This window comes from Aegilops tauschii, chromosome 2 (assembly GCF_002575655.3).
Source record: "Aegilops tauschii subsp. strangulata cultivar AL8/78 chromosome 2, Aet v6.0, whole genome shotgun sequence".
In the NCBI taxonomy this organism is placed as follows: Eukaryota; Viridiplantae; Streptophyta; class Magnoliopsida; order Poales; family Poaceae; genus Aegilops; species Aegilops tauschii.
In genome coordinates, this window is record NC_053036.3 from 155,835,507 (window position 1) to 155,853,589 (window position 18,083).

Here is an 18,083-nt window from a genome sequence, read left to right on the forward strand (position 1 = left end):
TATATATTAAAACAGTAAATTGCACATGGTGGAAACAATAAATATTTGAAACTTTCAAAATGAACAAAAAAAAGAGATAAAACATTTAGGTCCTTCTCCTAGAAAAACATTTAGGTCCTCGGGCTTTTAAGAAAACACCAAGCTTTACAAATTTGTAATAACAAGTACATCATTTATGAGGAGGGGCTCAAACCAGTCATTAGTCAAAGAAAATCTAGCAAACCTAGCAAGCTCATGAGCCACCTTATTTGCTTCTCTAGTACAATGTTCGAAGCCAGTGAGAGAAATATCGCAAGCCATATAATAACAATCATCAATAACTGCCGCCGCCATTCTGATAAAGCGTCCTCCATTTTTCATGGTATAAATGACCTCCAAATAACAGAATTAATAAGTGCTCACTTATCATAGCTAATATTTTGATCGCTGCCCCCGTGCCGCCCTCCTCCTCGGGGGACACGGAGGAACCCTAGCCACCACCCAGCAGGACCCCCTCTGCCACCCTCTCCCGCGTCGCCGCCACCGGAGGGCCGGTCGGCGAAGCCGCGCCGGACCCTAGGATGGTGGCGGCGGGGCGGATCTGATGCGCTGCACCCCCTCCACCCGGAGCTCCCACCCATGGCGGCGCGTGCTTTTTCCCCGAGCTCCTCCCGTGGCCACGCGAGCACACGCCCCCTTGGGCGCTGGCTGCTCCGACGGATGTCGTGTGGCTGCCTTCGGGCTCCTCCTCGCGCGACCGCGTCCCTCCCCTGGTCCGGATCTGGAGCTTTGTTCCCCGGCTAGCTGCGGCTCCTCCGGCGGCCGGGCGCACCCACTGCCGTGCGGCTCCTCTCCCCCACCCCCTTGCAAGCATTAGGTCGGCCGCCCCCTCGGACAACGGCCTTGGAGGCGTGGGCGGGATTTGTCTGCACGCATGCTCACCACCACCTTCCCCACCCCCAGCAGGGGCGAGTTATGCCCGGCGGACATGGACCTGCGCCCCTTCCTATGTCCATGGCGGACTGGGGCGGCTCAAGGCCCGGCGCACCCTGGGAGCTGCGCTCCTTCCGGCTCCCTTGGCTCGTCGGTGCCTCGGCGCCTCTGCACCCCCACCCTGTTGGTGCCTTTGTTGGCCGTCCATCCCGGCGCGTCTTCGATTTCGGCATACTCCGGGAGCCGCGCTCCCTTCCGGCTCCTTGGGTTCGTCGACGTCCTTGCTGCTCCAGTCCCGGCGACTTGGATCTGCGCTACCTTCCGGATCCTAGTTTGCTCGGGCCTCCGGCCACCGTCACATCACCCATCATCTCTATTCCGCCCAGCCGCCTACTCGTCCACCTCCGTGCCCTGTCCGTCCTTCCGCCGCTTCGTTGCTTGCGCTTCCGGCGTCGCTCCCCTTCTTGTGGTCGTGGTTCAGTCCTATGCCCGACTTCCTCTTCTCCGATTTGTGATACATTGGCTTGGGATTTCTTGGACTATGGCCAAGGCGAAACCCTGCATCATTCACTAGTACAGCGAGGTGCTATACAAACGGTTTTTAACCCCTTTTCGCGACAACATTTGGAATCGTCGCCTAGTGAGTGACTGCGATAGGGGGGTCCTTCCCACATGACCCAGAAACCGTCGGGGATATGCCCTCCTGGCACACACGCTCGGCAAAATGAGGTCGTGTACGACCGATGAGCGATCAAATACGATTAAACATACAGTAGTGCTAAAAAATACAATTATACAGGCGGAATCGTTTCCAGTCGTAAGTACATCCCACACAGTCAGTCCCTGGTAAACATTTCCCTTCGTATGTACATTCCACACAGTCAATCCAAGGAATACGTTTCCGTTAGTATGTACATCCCACACAGTTAATCCAAGAAGTACGTTTTCGTTCGTATATACATCCCACACAGTCGCTCCAAGGAAAATGTTTCCGTTCGTAGGTACATCACACACAATTTTCCTCATTAAATCATTTGTGATAGCGTTGTCATTGCACACGATATTAACAATTTTATCGTTTGCATTATTGAATGCATCACACATGGTGCGTAGAAGAAACTGTGTGGCAAAGGTTGTCCATCACACACACTTTTTATGTGGTAATCGTTTGCGCGAGGTAGCCTAACGCAAACAGTTTTCAAGAGGATGTCGTGTGTGATTGTTCATTGATCCAACACGGATTATTCCTAGAAACTGTGTGCGTTGCCTGAGGTCATCACCCACGATGTTTTCTCAATAACCGTTTGCAATAGAAAACCCCAATTAGCAGGCTAATTGGCCATTAGCAGGCTATTGCCCTATTATTAATAATACATTTATTAATCTAATTGACATTTCATATTAAGCACACAATATATTTCATTTTCATATTAAGGAAGCAAGATTTCATAATTGAAATGCATCAGAGAACAACATCATATAGCTTCAGCACTCAGCTACCCCATTACACAACTGCACCAGCACCAAGTTTCACATACAACATCTATAACCTTTCGAAATTAGTATCATAGACGGTACATAGACAGATGAATCTCATCTGGAAACTGCTGAAGCGGAAGGCGAATATTAAGCCTTCATTGATGTCGAAGGTGTTTGCAATTTTAGGCCAGTGCCTGTGGATGATTGACCGTCCATCCTTCGTCCTCTTCAGGAACACTTCAATATTGAACCGTGGGTGTTGTATGAATACCTTCCTCGCCTCCTGACCATACAGGTGGTTTTAGAGGTAATCATCAGTGAACTGCTTTGGAAAGGCCTAGAAACAAGGATGTGCATAAATATCTTCTCTATACTGGAAATGGGGCAAAGGAATAAAAAAGGCAAGGTATAATAGTTAGAGCCATCCTGTAGTGAACTGGTGTCTTCTTCATTGTGCAGACAAAGATCTTGTTGTTTTTTGTCGCTAATTTCTTTATCCTAACAATCTTTCTGGGTTTCTTGACTTGACTGGTATTCATGGACAACTCATTTCCACATATGCAAAAAGGGTCAAACAGTGGGTCAAAGCCTTTGACAGCAGGACCTACATGTGCAAGACCAAATCGGTTAAAACCTAAATATTAGAATGGTTCCTGCAATTGCACAATAATGTGCTATTAGACAAAGGACCATGCATGTGCAAACCTCGACTGTAAACCCCAATGCTTCCCATTGTTTCCCTGCAACACATATAAGGTAGTTAGTGATCAGGTTAAGTGAGGGTTCGCATGCTATTAGTAAAACATGTTGACGAAAAATAAGCACATTGCAGATTCATCAGATGAATTCAGATTCATCACATGAATTCAAGCCACATGAAAAACCCATTTATCCAAACCAAGCAAGATTAAGAACTAGGAAATATAGCAATTATATATGTTTCTCATGTATTAAGTGCAGCCAAATTCGATTTATTCCTCACATGCAGGACAATACAAAATTCTACCCACGACAATTGGACATCACATTGCAGAATTGAACCAAACAGTTAACTAAACACCACAACAAATGAACCACATTAACTGAGCACCACATTGCACAATATAACATACTCCTAATAGAAGATCAGATAATTAACCAAACCAAGCATGCTTAACAACTTGGAAATATAGCAATTGTATTTGTTTCTCATGTATTTAGTAAAGATAAATTTGATTTATTTCTCACATGGAAGACAATACAAAATTGCACCCTGAAGAATTGAACATCACATTTGCAGAATTGAACCAAACAGTTAACTGAACACAACAACTAATTAACCAAACAGTTAATAAGTGAGCACCACATTGCACGACATATAATACACTAGAGCAACAGATTGCATGGTAAAATTGATAGCACAATTCACTAGAATTTGTTAAGGAAAGGCAGTAGCTAGCAAACTGGACATGGGTCCTTATAGTGAGCTAATAAGACAAGCTACTCCTCATCGTCGGAGATATCGATGATGATTGGCTGCTTGGACATGGAAGAGGGCGAGGCCTCCGCATCATGGGTACCCTCGTCGTAGCGGTGAGTTGCCTGAGCCGCTCTGGGCACCAACCTACTGGCTCTCGAGTTGAGGTAAGCACGTGCACGCTGAGAAAACACCTCGTAGTCTTCGTCGAAGGCACCAAGGGTGGCCTCGAGAAGACGCCACGAACTGTCGCTTAAAGCAGCCAACCGCGTCGCGGCATCAGCGCGCGAGGCGTTGACGGTGGCCTCGACGGCGAGGTGCTCCTCCAAGATCTGGGGGTCAGCACGAATGGCAGCCATCGCGAACTCATCCGCGCGTGCGGCCGCGATTTGCTTCTCCGCTGCCAAATGCTCCTTGAGCTCCTGGCTGTACTGCGTGCACCATGGCTTAGTGCGGCACTTATTTGGTGGAGGGGCCGGTGATTTGGGTGAAAGGTGTCGCACCGGCGGTCAGGGCATGTCAGATGTGGAAGGAGGAGGACGATGGGGGTCAGGTGTGGATTAACTGCCTGGATAGATGAGGCCGAGCAGCATGAAGGAGGGTCACCGGCGAGGAGGCAGCACTGCAAGCAAGGAGTGAAGGTTTCAACTTGGAAAGGAAGGCGGAAATAGGGGAAATGTGGCTTTTGGTAAGGGGGAGGGGGCGGGGAGGTAGATATTTCCGCAGAAGCCGAAAAATTTGAATCGGTTCAGCAGAGAAACTGGCGCACAAAGTGTCATCAGACACGGTCCTTTATTCAGCACTGTGTATGATATGTGAACATCACAAACGATTCATACAGCTTAACCCGTGTGTGATGAGTTTGAACGTGGAGTGGGCCGCCGAAGTTGCCCTCACGAAGTGGGTCCACGTCCCCATCTTTCACCGGCGACGATTGAACAATGAAATGATATTTGGGGAGCGAGCTAGTGTGCTTGACACGCCGGCTATGGACTGTAGCCTACGCACCTTCTCGCATAAGCCGTATGCGTACTATACTCCGACGGTGCTCCAAGATATTTTGTGCTGCATCTCACATGGTTGGTGATAATAAACTGTGTGCGATCTACTTGATTTTTCGTCTTGATTTGAATTACATAATGGGGTCACAGCTGCAAAGGGTGGTGTTTGAATTGCTAGAACTTTTATCTGCAGTGAACATGCAACTATAGGTGTGCCGTCAAAAAATTGGAATTATTCAGGGTTCGTTTGGACATTTTTATACATTAACTTGGTTTTCTAGGCATTTCAGGTGCACAATTCAAAATTAAACTACATGCACATGCTCTGGTGCACCAAAATGGGTTGTAAAATGATATATGTGTCCATGGGTTGATGCTTATGTCCCATGCAAGAAATGGGGATGAATTTCAAACACCACGGCACCGTGGCTCTCCGGCAAACGTTGAGGTGCTTTTGTAATTCTAGTAAATCCAAAACTTGTCTGAAATTCATGAACCTTGGCATGCTATCATGGAATGGCATCAACATGCTGAGGTAAAAAATATTGTCCCATTTAGGGTAGGTTATGGTATAAGCTTCTCACAAACCAGAGCGTCTCACAAGAAGCCTCATGGTTCCGGTAGAGAAACGTGTCACCTTCGTGGACAAAACGATATCCGTTGCCCCTTCTTGCTTTCAAAATATTTCTAGTGTCAACGTAGAACAACAGGAGTGTTGTGTCATTTTTGAATTTTTTGTGGTTTGCTTCGACATTTTTATACATTAACTGAGTTTTCTATGTGTTTATGTGTATAATTAAAATTTGAACTACATGCACATGCTCCAATGCATATAAACGGGTTGCAAATAAAATGTGTGTCCTTGGTTGCAACCTTAGGTCCCATGTAAGAAATGGGAGTGAATGTCAAACACCTTTGCCACCGTCGCTCGTCCGCTAACATTGAGATACATGGTTTTAAAATTCTAGTAAATCAAAAACTCGTCTGAGATCCATGAAACTTGACATGCTATCATTGAACGACATCAACATGCAGTGGTAAAAATATTGTCCCATTTGGGGCAGGTTCGGGTATAAACTTCTCACAAACTAGAGCTTCTCACAACAAGCCTCATGGTGACGGTAGGGAACGTTTCACCTTTCTGGACGAAACGATATCTGTTGCCTCTTCTTGATTTTATTTTTTCTCTAGTGTCAACATAGAACAACAGGCGTGTTGTATAAACTTTAAGAATTTTTCGGGGTTCGATTGGACATTTTTATACATTAATTGAGTTTTCAATGCATTTATGTGCATAATTCAAATTTGAACTACAGGCACATGCTCTAATGCATATAAATTGGTTGAAAATTCAAATCAGTGTCCTTGGTTGCATGCTTAGGTCCCATGCAAGAAATGGGAATGAATGTCAAACACCCTGCCATTGTCACTCGACCGCAAACATGGAGATACATGGTTTTTAAATTCTAGTAAATCCAAAACTCGTATGAAATTCATGAAACTTGGCATGCTATCATGGAGCGGCAATCAACATGTCGTGGTAAATTTTTTATCCCATTTGGGGAAGGTTTGGGTATAAACTTCTCACAAATCAGAGCTTCTCACAACAAATCTAACAGTTTCGGTAGGGAACGTGCCATCTTTGGGGACGAAATGATATCCGTTGCCTCTTATCGCTTTCAAAAAATTTCTAGTGTCAACATAGACCAACATGAGTGTTGTGTTAAATTTTGGAATTTTCGGGGTTCGTTTGGACATTTTTATACATTAATTGTGTTTTCTAGGCATTTTATGTGCATAATTCAAATTTGAACTACATGCACATGCTCCAGTGCATATAAATTGGTTGAAAGATCAAATCTGTGTCCTTGGGTGCATGCTAAGGTCCCCTGCAAGAAATGGGAACGAATTTCAAACACCAGGGCACTGTTGATTGCCGGCAAAACGTTGAGATACTTTGTTTTTAAATTATAGTAAATCCAAAACTCGTCTGAAATTCATGAAACTTGGCATGCTATCATGGAATGGCACCCGACATGTTGTGGTATTTTTCGTGTCCATTTTGAGAGAAGGCGCACTCCAATAACAGCCAATAAAGGCATTTTGAAACAAATAGCTGTCACTATAACATCTCAAACGTTTTGTATAATTTAAATCGCGTGCGTTCTGTTAACCATTCACGTGACACCACGCCTCACTTTTTTAATGGCTAGGAGGTGCCGTGCGGACATGTGCTTGACTAAACGGGAGGCGTGCGAGCTGTACTCCAATGCGCAGGCTCATCAGGAAGCGTGCGAGCTGTACGCTACACAGGCTCACTGGGAAGCGAGCCCTTTGACTTCCATGGATGCCCGCCTTGCTCGCATCCTCTCCATTAATGGCTCCCAAGCCGCAGTTTAATATGGTTTTTTAATATAAAACACTCATCGCAAACGTTTTAGTTAGAACACCCGTATGCAAACCGACATCTTCCCCAGGAAGCCTAGCGAAAATGTGCCGAGCAGGATTTGTGTAGCTCTTGATCGCAAATGTTTTAGATAGAACACTCGTATGTAAACCGATAGCTTCCCTAGTAATCCAAGGGAAAATATGCCGAGCAGGATTTGTGCAGCTCTTCATCGCAAACGTTTTAGATAGAACACCTATTTGTAAAGTGAGAGCTATGGTCTTCTGCAGTAAGCCAAGGGAAAATTCGCTACGCAGGATTTGTGCATCTCTTCAATGCAAACGGTTCAGATTGAATAAGGTATGCAAAGCAAGACTTCGGCCCTAAGCCAAGAGAAAATCTGGCAAGCAGGATTTGTACCTCCCTTCAACGCAAACTGTTTTTTCGGATGACTCGTGTGCAACCACGTACAGACAATTTGGTAAGATTTGCATCTATCATATTGGGTATATTGCCATTTTCAAATTAGAAAGATTGACATTTGTTGTTCTAGTAACATTGCCATTTGTCAACCTCGTAACACCACGATTTGTCAAAATATGCAGCTAAAAATCACTAGCACTAACTAATTTTTGCAACTAAAATTCAGTAATTAAGCATAGATTTCATTCATAGATTAAGCAGTCGTTCTTTATACAAACAGTTCAACTCGACAGCTGAACCGACCAAACTTTTACCCAATTGTTGCCAACCACGTACTAAAATAGCTAGTTCAACTATATATACTAGCTAACTTTAAGTATGTTGTACAGTTCCACCACATTTATAGTCAGATGAACTGAACAAAATAGCCTCTAAATACTACGGAGGAGGAGGAGGGGCTTTGTACTACTTCCGGTAGTCTCTCCTCTGCCGAGCGTGTTCAATAAGAGGAAGAGGAGAAGGAACCTATGGGCGAGCTGGACAACTACAATATAGTGCCTACCGCTGCTGCACCTTTAGCGACGCTCACCTCGAGCGCCCTCTACCACTCCAGACGACCCCTCTCGAAGCGGCAGGACAACTTGTAGATCTCCTGATTCCTCGCCTTTGCGTCGGCGTGTGCCGCGGCCAGGGCTGCAGTAAGGCTCTTTGCGTACTCGACAAGGCGCTCCTCCTCCTCCCGCAGGAACTCGATGTAGCACGCAAGGTCGCTGACGCACGTGCGGGCCTCCACCTTCACCTCCCGCCTTCGGACGGCGATGGCGGAGCGGCTGATGATCCCGGTGGTCGACGGTGGGCTAGCGGCCACGGCGGCCGACGATGGGGTGGCGGCCACGACCACCTCCCACCTTCGGGCCGCGGTGGCGGAGCGGGTGATGGCCACGGTGGCCGGCAGTGGGGTGGCGGCCACGACGGCCACCTCCCGCCTTCGGGCCGCGGCGGCGGAGCGGGCGATGGCCCTAGCTGAGGACTACGCCGCCACCGCGGAGTAGCCTCCTAGCTGGAGCTGTCCTCTGATGACGGCGGAGTGGCTGAGCGACGACGACAGACCAGTGTCATTGGCGATTGTGGGAGAAGCAGACGAGATAAGCTATAGGGAGGGAGGGGAAAATGCGACACATGACTCGCTGGCCATGAGGGTTTATATAGTATGCTGATAAGCATTGGGATTTTGGGGGATTTCACCGAGTCGGGCGGGAAGCTTGTGCGGGAACCTGCGCGGGTACGGGCTTACCACCGTTTGGCCAAAAGAACGCCCCGCGCGCTGCTCAAGCTTGCGCTCGATGCCGTCTATGGCAGCGGGGTGACAAAACGTGCGAGAAGAGGACAAAAGGACACGTGCACATACGGTTAATTAAAAAACATTTGCAATTTAATTACCTACTATACCCCATCCTGGTTTATAAGTAGGAGTTAACTAATAAAATACGAATGCATGTCGCCAAAGATTATATCGTTGGAATCGTATTTGAACATAGTTTCCAATTATATAATTTTTTTAACATGCATTAACATTTTGTTGGTTAAATTTAAGGTCAAAATATGGCACAGAATATAAAGGGGACTAATAGACCAAGACGGCGGTAGTAGCACACGGCCGCTCTCTACGCAGCGGCGCAACTGTCGGTCGGCATCATCGCAAACAGTTCTTCTGCATTAATCGTTTGCCACTCATCCAAGGGAGGGAAGCTTCTACATTCGCGGGGGACGTGGCATTAACCATTGGGCGGCAACAGTCGGTCATCCGGGTGCGCAATAAAGGATGTAAAGAGGGATCCTACAGCAGCAAGGACCAGCTTCCCTACCAATAGATCATCTAACATAACTCCCAAGTTAATTGTGCTGAGGCTTGAGTAGTCATCAGATGGGTGACCGGATGGGAAATGGCCTCGATGTTAAATTAACTGATGGGATGGGTCATTGTAAACATTTAATTGTCTGAAATGTATATAGTGCTCCGTCCTATTAGTTGAATTAACCTCGAGGTCCTTGTTTTGTAATTTTTGACATTTTTTGTTTTTTGAACACATGTTGATTGGCTTGAAGAAGGTCTATCTCGTTACTTTTTGATATTTTTTGTTTTTTGAACACATGTTGATTGGCTTGAATGAAGGTCTATCTCATTACTTTACGACATGTTTCCAAAACATGGACCTCGAGGTTAATTCAACTAATAGGATGGAGCACTATATACATTCAACGCAATTAAATGTTTTCCAAAAAAAGTGATATGATTTCTGTGAAACTTATAAGTCATGTATGTCAAATTAACCTCTGTGTACTTGTTCTCAAATTAACCTCCGCGTCTGTTTGCCGCATATCACACACATCTTGTTAAGTTGAACCGTTTCTGTTCTCTTCCCTAATCGAAAATAGTTCATTCGAGTGAACCATATGCCGTATATCACACACACCTTGATCTGGCTGACCGTTTATGTTACTTTCCCTAATAGCAAACAGTTTATCGGAGCGAACTGTATGTTGTATATCGCACACACATTGATATGGCTGCCTGTTTCTATTGTTCTGTCTAATCAATGGTTCGTCTGGATCAACCATATGCCCAGCATCGCACACGCAAGTAAAATCTGAACCGTGTTTGATGTACCCGCCATCGCAAACGTTTTGCATCTTTTTTGACGATTTTTTACATCACTGTTTGCGATTAATGCATCGCACACAGTTTCGTCGAAGGGTCTCTGATCGTAGTGTCGCGTTAGCAGAGTCCTGCAGTAGTGATTTGCTGGCAGCGGTGACACCTGCGGGTGTCGTACCCTTCTTGGAGGCGCTGTCACGGCCATTATCTGTGCCCTTCCTCGAGCATCAGGGGAAACCCTAGGTCCGGTTATCCAGATCGGACGGCGACGGCGTCTCGGCGTCGTTCTCCTTCGTGAAGGCACTGTCTTGGTTGCTCGTGGCATCCTCGATTTTGGATCTGGAGATGTTGGTCGTCATGTCATTTGGTGTGGATGCTTTCCACGATGGCGAGTTTAGCCGTGTTTTCCTCTGTTTGGGCCGAGCATCCCATATCCCTCTGCTCCGGGCACCATGTTCACGCCCTTGCGTCTGTGCCATGTGTTGTACCACATCTTGTACTCGTTCTAACTCCTTCTATCAATGGAATGATACGCAAGCTTTGTGTATTCGTGATTTTTTTAATAACGATACGATTGCATGTAACATTTCACATCAAATTGTGTGAAAAAACTACCGCCTGCCCAATAGATAAACTAAACATATCTTTCTATTTTTAGAATAAAATAAATAAAACAAACATATCAGAGGACAACAAACATTCATTTTGCATGTAACAATTCACACCAATTTGTCTGAAAAATACCCTTAATATTTCATTTGATTTCATCATACAATGGTACAACCATTGCAAAATGAAATTTCATATAAGTTCCAAGTCGCTAAAAAGGAACTAAATTCGTGCTAAAAAGAGGATCTAAATTCAAGCATGGTACAACTATGTCGAAAGGGGAAAGTAGAATCATGAAGCAGCTCTATTGTCAAAATTGAGAATACTTGGAATTTTGAAGAAATAAAAGTGTATAAAAAGCATATACTATAGAAGAAAATAAATAGATATTTCAAAAAATCAATTAATGGAATTTATGGCGGCACATATTTACAAAAATATTGAATATTTGGATAAACAACAAGCATGCCTTACACTTTATTGAAACTATGCATTCATAACTAAACTAACATGTCATAAGTTCTCTATTCAGGTGGTGGAAAGATGTCACATACAACACATTTTTGTCGAGATATTCCCATTGGATCATCAAAGACATATAAGAGGAATTAAATTTAGTCCTAGTATAAATATTTCAAAAGAAGAGAAGATTGGTTGAACTATGGAGGGGCTCCTTGTTGAAACTCGAAACACTTAGACATTTTGTGTGTGGAAAAAGTAGCCTACTATATATACAATAAAGCAAACATATCTTTCTATATTTCTAGAACAAAAAAAACATACAATAGGACATCAAAACATTCATTTTGCATTTAACAATTCACATTAAATTGCTTGAAAAATAATTCCCTTAATATTTCATCTGATTTCATCCTACAATGTTAGAACCATTCCAAAATGAAATTTCATAGAAGATTCCAAGCCGCTCCATTTGCATACACATTTTTGCGAGGAATTTATATATGCATTTTTAAATACTAACTATTTTTCTTGGAGATTTTGGCAATCCATTGACATCATTATGTGCAATTTACTTGGAGATTTAGGAAAATGATTGACGTTATTATGTGCAAATGAAGAGATAACAAACAAGGGAAAATAAGGGAAAAACATGCACTGGTATGGTGTATCACATTCTACAAAATTCTTAATGTTTAACTGTTACCACCATTGCCCCTCGGTGCAATTGTTTTCCTCTTGGCTTCTATACATAAAAGAAGGTCATGCAACGCATGGGGGGCATCTACATCCTTCGCTCGGCCATTAGCACCAATATGTTTTATGTCTCTCCTCATCTGACATGGACAAGTTGGGAGGGGTCCCTTTGTTTCACCTATAACGGTTTTTATTCTTACCCCTTTTCTTACAGTCAAAAGGTGTTGGATTGATATGGATTGTCATTCTAGAACACGTCCATTGTTCCCTTTTTATCCAAGTAGACCTTGTGTTTATGTCACAAAATTAGGGTAACATAGTTTTAAACTTTTCATGTTTAAGATAAGAAGCGACACAAAAACTATTCTGATTAATATCAACAAATGACATTTTAGGCGAAACATATTTTGCTTATTTTGTGCCATTTCAAGAAACTTCGCATGACAGACGTATGAAGCAAGTATACATAATGAAACCAACATGCAAAATTAGATATCCAGATGACAAAAGGATCAAATATACATCACATGTTTGTGGAGTTTATTTCTTTGTATCACCCAACGACATATACGAGGAATTGAATTCGTCCAAAAAAGGAATTAAATTTGTGCTAAAAAGAGGAACTAAATTTAAGCATGGTACAAGTATGTCAAAAGGAGAAAGTAGAACAATGACGCAGCTCTATTGTCAAGATTGAGAATACTTAGAATTTTGAAGAAAGAAAAGTGTATAAAAAAGCTTATCCTATAGAAGAAAATGAATAGATATTTCAAGAATAATCAATTAATGACATTTATGGCTGCGCCTATTTACAAAAATATTGAATATTTGGATAAATAACAAGTATGCATTACACTTTTATTGAAATTATGCATTCATAACTAAATCAACATGTCATAAGTTTGTATTCACGTGGTGGAAAGATCTCACATACAACACATTTTTGTCGGGATATTCTTGTTGGATCACCATAGACATATAAGAGGAGTTATATTTAGTCCTAGTATAACTATGTCAAAAGAAAAGAATATCGGTTGAACTATGGAGGGGCTCCTGTGTTGAAACTGAGAACACTTAGACATTTTTTTGGAAAAAAGTAGCCTATTATATATAATAAAGTAAACATATATTTCTATTTGTAGAACAAAAATAAAACAAACATACCATAGGACATCAAACCATTCATTTTGCATGTAACAATTCACACCAAATTGCTTGAAAAAATAACCCCCTTAATATTTAATCTGATTTCATCCTACAATGGTATAACCATTCCAAAATGAAATCTCATATAAGATTCCAAGTTGCTCCATTTGCATACACTTTTTTTGTGACGAATTTCATTATGCATTAGTAAATACTTTTTTTCTTAGATATTATGGCAATCCATTGGCATCATCATGTGCAATTTACTTGGAGATTTAGGCAAATAATTGGCGTTATTATGTGCAAATCAAGAGATGACAAACAACGCAAACTGAGGAAGAATAAAATTAAGATGCCCTGGTACGGTGTATCACATTCTACAAAATGCTCAACATTTCATTGTTACCACCATTGTCGCCCGGTGCAAAAGGTTGCCCTCTTGGCTTCAATTGATAAAAGGAGGTCGTGCAACGCATGGGGGGGGGATCTCCATCCTCCGCCCGATCATTAGCACCAATATGTTTTCTGTCCCCCCCCTCATCTGACATGGACAAGCTGGGAGGTGTCCCCTTGTTTCGCCTTTATGGTTTTTATTCTTACGCTTTTTCTTACAATCCAAAAGTCTTGGATTCGTATGGATTATCATTCTAGAACACGTCCATTGTTCCCCTTTTATCCAAGTTGACCTTGTGTTTATGTCACAAAATTAGGGTTACATAGTTTTAAACATTTTCATGTTTGAGATAAGAAGCAACACAAAAAACTATTCCAATTAATAATACCAAATGGAATTTTCGGTGAAACATATTTTGGTCATTTTGTGCTATTTTAGGAAACTTTGCATGACAGACGCGTATGAAGCAAGTTTTCATAATGAAACCAACGATACACAAAATAGATATCCAGATGACAAAAAGATATAATATAAGTCACATGTTTGTGGAGTTTATTTCTTTGGATCACCAAAGGCATATACGAGGAATTGAATTCTTCCTAAAAAGGAATTAAATTCATGCTAAAAAGAGGAACTAAATTCAAGCATGGTACAACTATGTCAAAAGGGGAAAGTAGAACCATGAAGCTCTATTGTCAAAATTGAAAATACTTAGACTTTTGAAGAAAGAAAAGTGTATAAAAAGCATATTCATAGAATAAAATAAATAGATATTTCAAAAAAATCAATTAATGGCATTTACGGCAACACCTATTTACAACAATATTGAATATTTGGATAAATAACAAGTATGCATTAGACTTTTGTTAAAATTATGCATTCATAACTGAATTAAAATGTCATGAGTTTGCTATTTAGATAGTGTAAAGATCCCACATACAACACATTTTTGTCGGGATACTTTCGTTGGATCACCAAAGACATATAAGAGGAATTAAATTTAGTCCTAGTATAACTATGTCAAAAGAATAGAAAATCGATTGAACTATGCAGTGGCTCCCTTGTTGAAACTGAGAACACTTGGACTTTAAAAAAAATAGCCTATCATATATAATAAACTAAACATATCTTTCTATTAGAACAAAAATACAATAAACATATCATAGGACATCTAACCATTCATTTTGCATGTACTCCCTCCAATCCATATTAGTTACCGCTCAAACGGATGTATCTAGCACAAAAAGACATCTAGATATATCCATTTGAGTGACAGGTAATATGGATCGGAGGGAGTAACAATTCACACCAAATTGCTTGGAAAAAAATTCCCTTAATATTTCATCTGATTCCATACTACAATGGTACAACCATTCCAAAATCAAATTTCATATAATATTCCAAGTCGCTCCATTTTCATACACATTTTTTCCGAGGAATTTCTATATGCATTAGTAAATACTAACTAGTATTTTTCTTGGAGATTTTGGCAATCCGTTGACATCATTATGTGCAATTTACTTGGAGATTTAGGCAAATGATTGACGTTATTATGTGCAAATTAAGAGATGACAAATAAGGAAAATTGAGGAAGAAAAAAAAGCCCCGGTACGGTTTATCACATTCTACAAAAAGCTTTTTCACTGTTATCATCATTGTCGTCTGGTGCAAAAAGTTCTCCCTCTTGGCTTCTATAGATAAAAGAAGGTCGTGCAACGCATTGGCGGGGGGGGGGGGGGGGGGGCATCTCCATCCTTCGCCCGATCATTAACACCAATATGCTTTCTGTCTCCCCTCACCCGGCATGGACAAGCTGGGAGAGGTCCCTTTGTTTCGCCTTTAACGGTTTTTATTCTTACCCCTTTTTCTTACAATACAAAAGTCTTGGATTCATATGGATTGTCGTTCTAGAACACGTCCATTGTTCCCCTTTTATCCAAGTTGACATTGTGTTTGTTTTCCATAATTAGGGTTACATAGCTTTAAAATATTTTCATGTTTGAGATAAGAAGCAACACAAAAACTATTCTAATTAATGTTACCAAATGGCATTTTTGGTGAAACATATTTGGGAAAACATATTTGTTCTATTTCAAGAAACTTCGCATGATAGACACGTATGAAGCAAGTATTCATAATTAAACCAACATGCCACAAAATAGGTATCCAGATTGCAAAAGATCTGATATATGTCACGTTTTTGTAGAGTTTATTTCTTTGGATTACCAAAGGCATATTGAGGAACTGTATTCTCCTAAAAAGAAATTAAATTCATGCTAAAAAGAGAAATTAAATTCAAAAGGGAAAAGTAGAGCCATGAAGCAGCTCCATTGTCGAAATCGAGGATACTTGGATTTCAAAAGAAAGAAAAGTGTATCGAAAAAAAGCATACCCTATAGAAATCAATGAATAAATATTTCTCTATAATAACAACAAACAGTCCGTTTCCCATAATATTTTGTTTGATCTCATCCTTACATACAGCCATTCCAAAATTAAATTTCATACAAGATTCCAAATCGCTCCATCTGCATGCGCCTTTTCTTTCAGATAAATTTTATGCATCGGCAATTGATTAGTACGTTGCTTGGAGATTTAGACAAATGCTTGACCTTATCACTAGCAAATCGAGAGGAGACGAACAAGAAATAAAATGGCAAGAAAAGAAACCATGCTCTGGCACGGTCGCATCACGTTTTCTTTTCTTCTTATAAAAGCGTTCCACGCTTCGCCGTTACCACCATTGCCCTTTGCCCGCCCGGTGCCGAAGTTTCCCCTCTTTGCTTCTACAGATAAGAGAAGGCCTCGCAGCCCACGGGCGGTCATCTCCATCCTCTCCGCCCACTCCACCCCGCACTAAAAAACCCCGAGAGCCATGGCAGCGTTCCACCCCCTGGTCGCCTCGCGCGTCCGCCTCACCACCCCGCTCCTCCCCGCCGCCGCTCCCGCCGCCGCCGCAGCCGGGGTCTCCTTCCACCGGCGCCGCTTCTCCGCCATCGTCGCCGCGGCGACCGCCCACGCGAAAACCGAGTTTGACTTCAACTCCTACATGGGGGAGCGGGCGGTGGCCGTGAACAGCGCCCTGGACGCGGCCGTCCCGGCCGGCGAGCCCCCCGCGGCGCTCCACGACGCGATGCGGTACGCGCTGCTGGCCGGGGGCAAGCGCGTGCGCCCGGCCCTCTGCCTGGCCGCCTGCGTCGTGTCCGGCGGCCGCGAGGCCTGGGCGATGGCCCCCGCCGCCGCGGTCGAGATGGTGCACACCATGTCGCTCGTGCACGACGACCTCCCCTGCATGGACGACGACGACCTCCGCCGCGGCAAGGCCACCTGCCACGTCGTGTACGGCGAGCCCATCGCCGTGCTCGCCGGCGACGCCCTGCTCGCGCTCGCCTTCGAGCACATGGCCAGCGTCGACTCCTACCCTCCGGACGTTGACCCCGCCAAGCACGCCGCCCGCGTCGTCCGCTCCATTGGTGAGCTCGCGCGCTGTATCGGGTCAGAGGGCCTCGTCGCCGGCCAGGTCAGCAGATTCTATGCGATTTCGTCACTGAAAAAAGTACAGTTTGGGAATCTGCTAATTCTGTGAATCGAATGCCTTTCTAAGAATTATGATTTGCATAGGTATCTCCGTACTGTTGGATTAGAAATTGAAACTATCCTCAACATAGATCGTGCCACATAACTTGTCACATTTCTGAAAAATGGGCGTCAACTTTTTTGTCAGGTTGTTGATCTGGAGATGACTGGCTCAACTGAGACTGTTCCACTTGACCGCCTTGAGTACATCCATCTGCACAAGACTGCTGCATTGCTTGAGGCCTCAGTGGTTATTGGAGCAATCATCGGGGGTGGCTCGGAAGAGCAGATTGAGCGGTTGCGCAAGTACGCGAGATCAATTGGGCTGCTGTTCCAGGTGGTTGATGACATTCTTGATGTGACCAAGTCATCAGAGGAGCTAGGGAAGACAGCTGGGAAGGACTTGGCGAGTGACAAGACGACATACCCGAAGTTACTAGGGTTGGAGAAGTCACGGGAATTTGCGGAGAAGTTGCTTTCTGATGCAAAGGAGCAACTTGCTGATTTTGATAAAGAGAAGGCAGCACCGCTATTGTACTTGGCCAATTATATTGCCTATCGGCAGAACTAAGGTGATGGTTATTCTGTTGTTTGTTGTTTATCTGTAACTTTGTAAGAACATCAAGTCTGGGATTTGAGGAATATCTGAATTCTTCCCCTCATATATACTAGTTTAGTTTTCTACCGTTGTGTCATGAGAATATTTAGGTGACAAAAGCCACATGAGTTAGGTGGCAAATACCAATGTCCCATTGAGATAGCCAAGACATTATAATGGGAATCAGCCTTTATGTCTTATACTGTCTGGATGATAATAAATCAATTGATTTCGAAAGAAGAACATTTTATTTCTCTATTTCTTTCTTTCCATGACAATTGCATGCATCACA

At 43.2% G+C, this 18,083-nt stretch overlaps 1 protein-coding gene across 1 annotated transcript; it reads left to right on the forward strand.

Moving 5' to 3' along the window:
* The first annotated feature begins 16,360 nt into the window (after window positions 1–16,360).
* LOC109736634 (geranylgeranyl pyrophosphate synthase, chloroplastic) lies at window positions 16,361–18,034 on the forward strand. The gene is made up of 2 exons (XM_020295847.4): window positions 16,361–17,137; window positions 17,342–18,034. Exons 1-2 carry the CDS (start codon window positions 16,493–16,495, stop codon window positions 17,762–17,764), a joined length of 1,068 nt encoding a protein of 355 aa, XP_020151436.1. The 5' UTR covers window positions 16,361–16,492; the 3' UTR covers window positions 17,765–18,034.
* The last annotated feature ends 49 nt before the right edge of the window (window positions 18,035–18,083 follow it).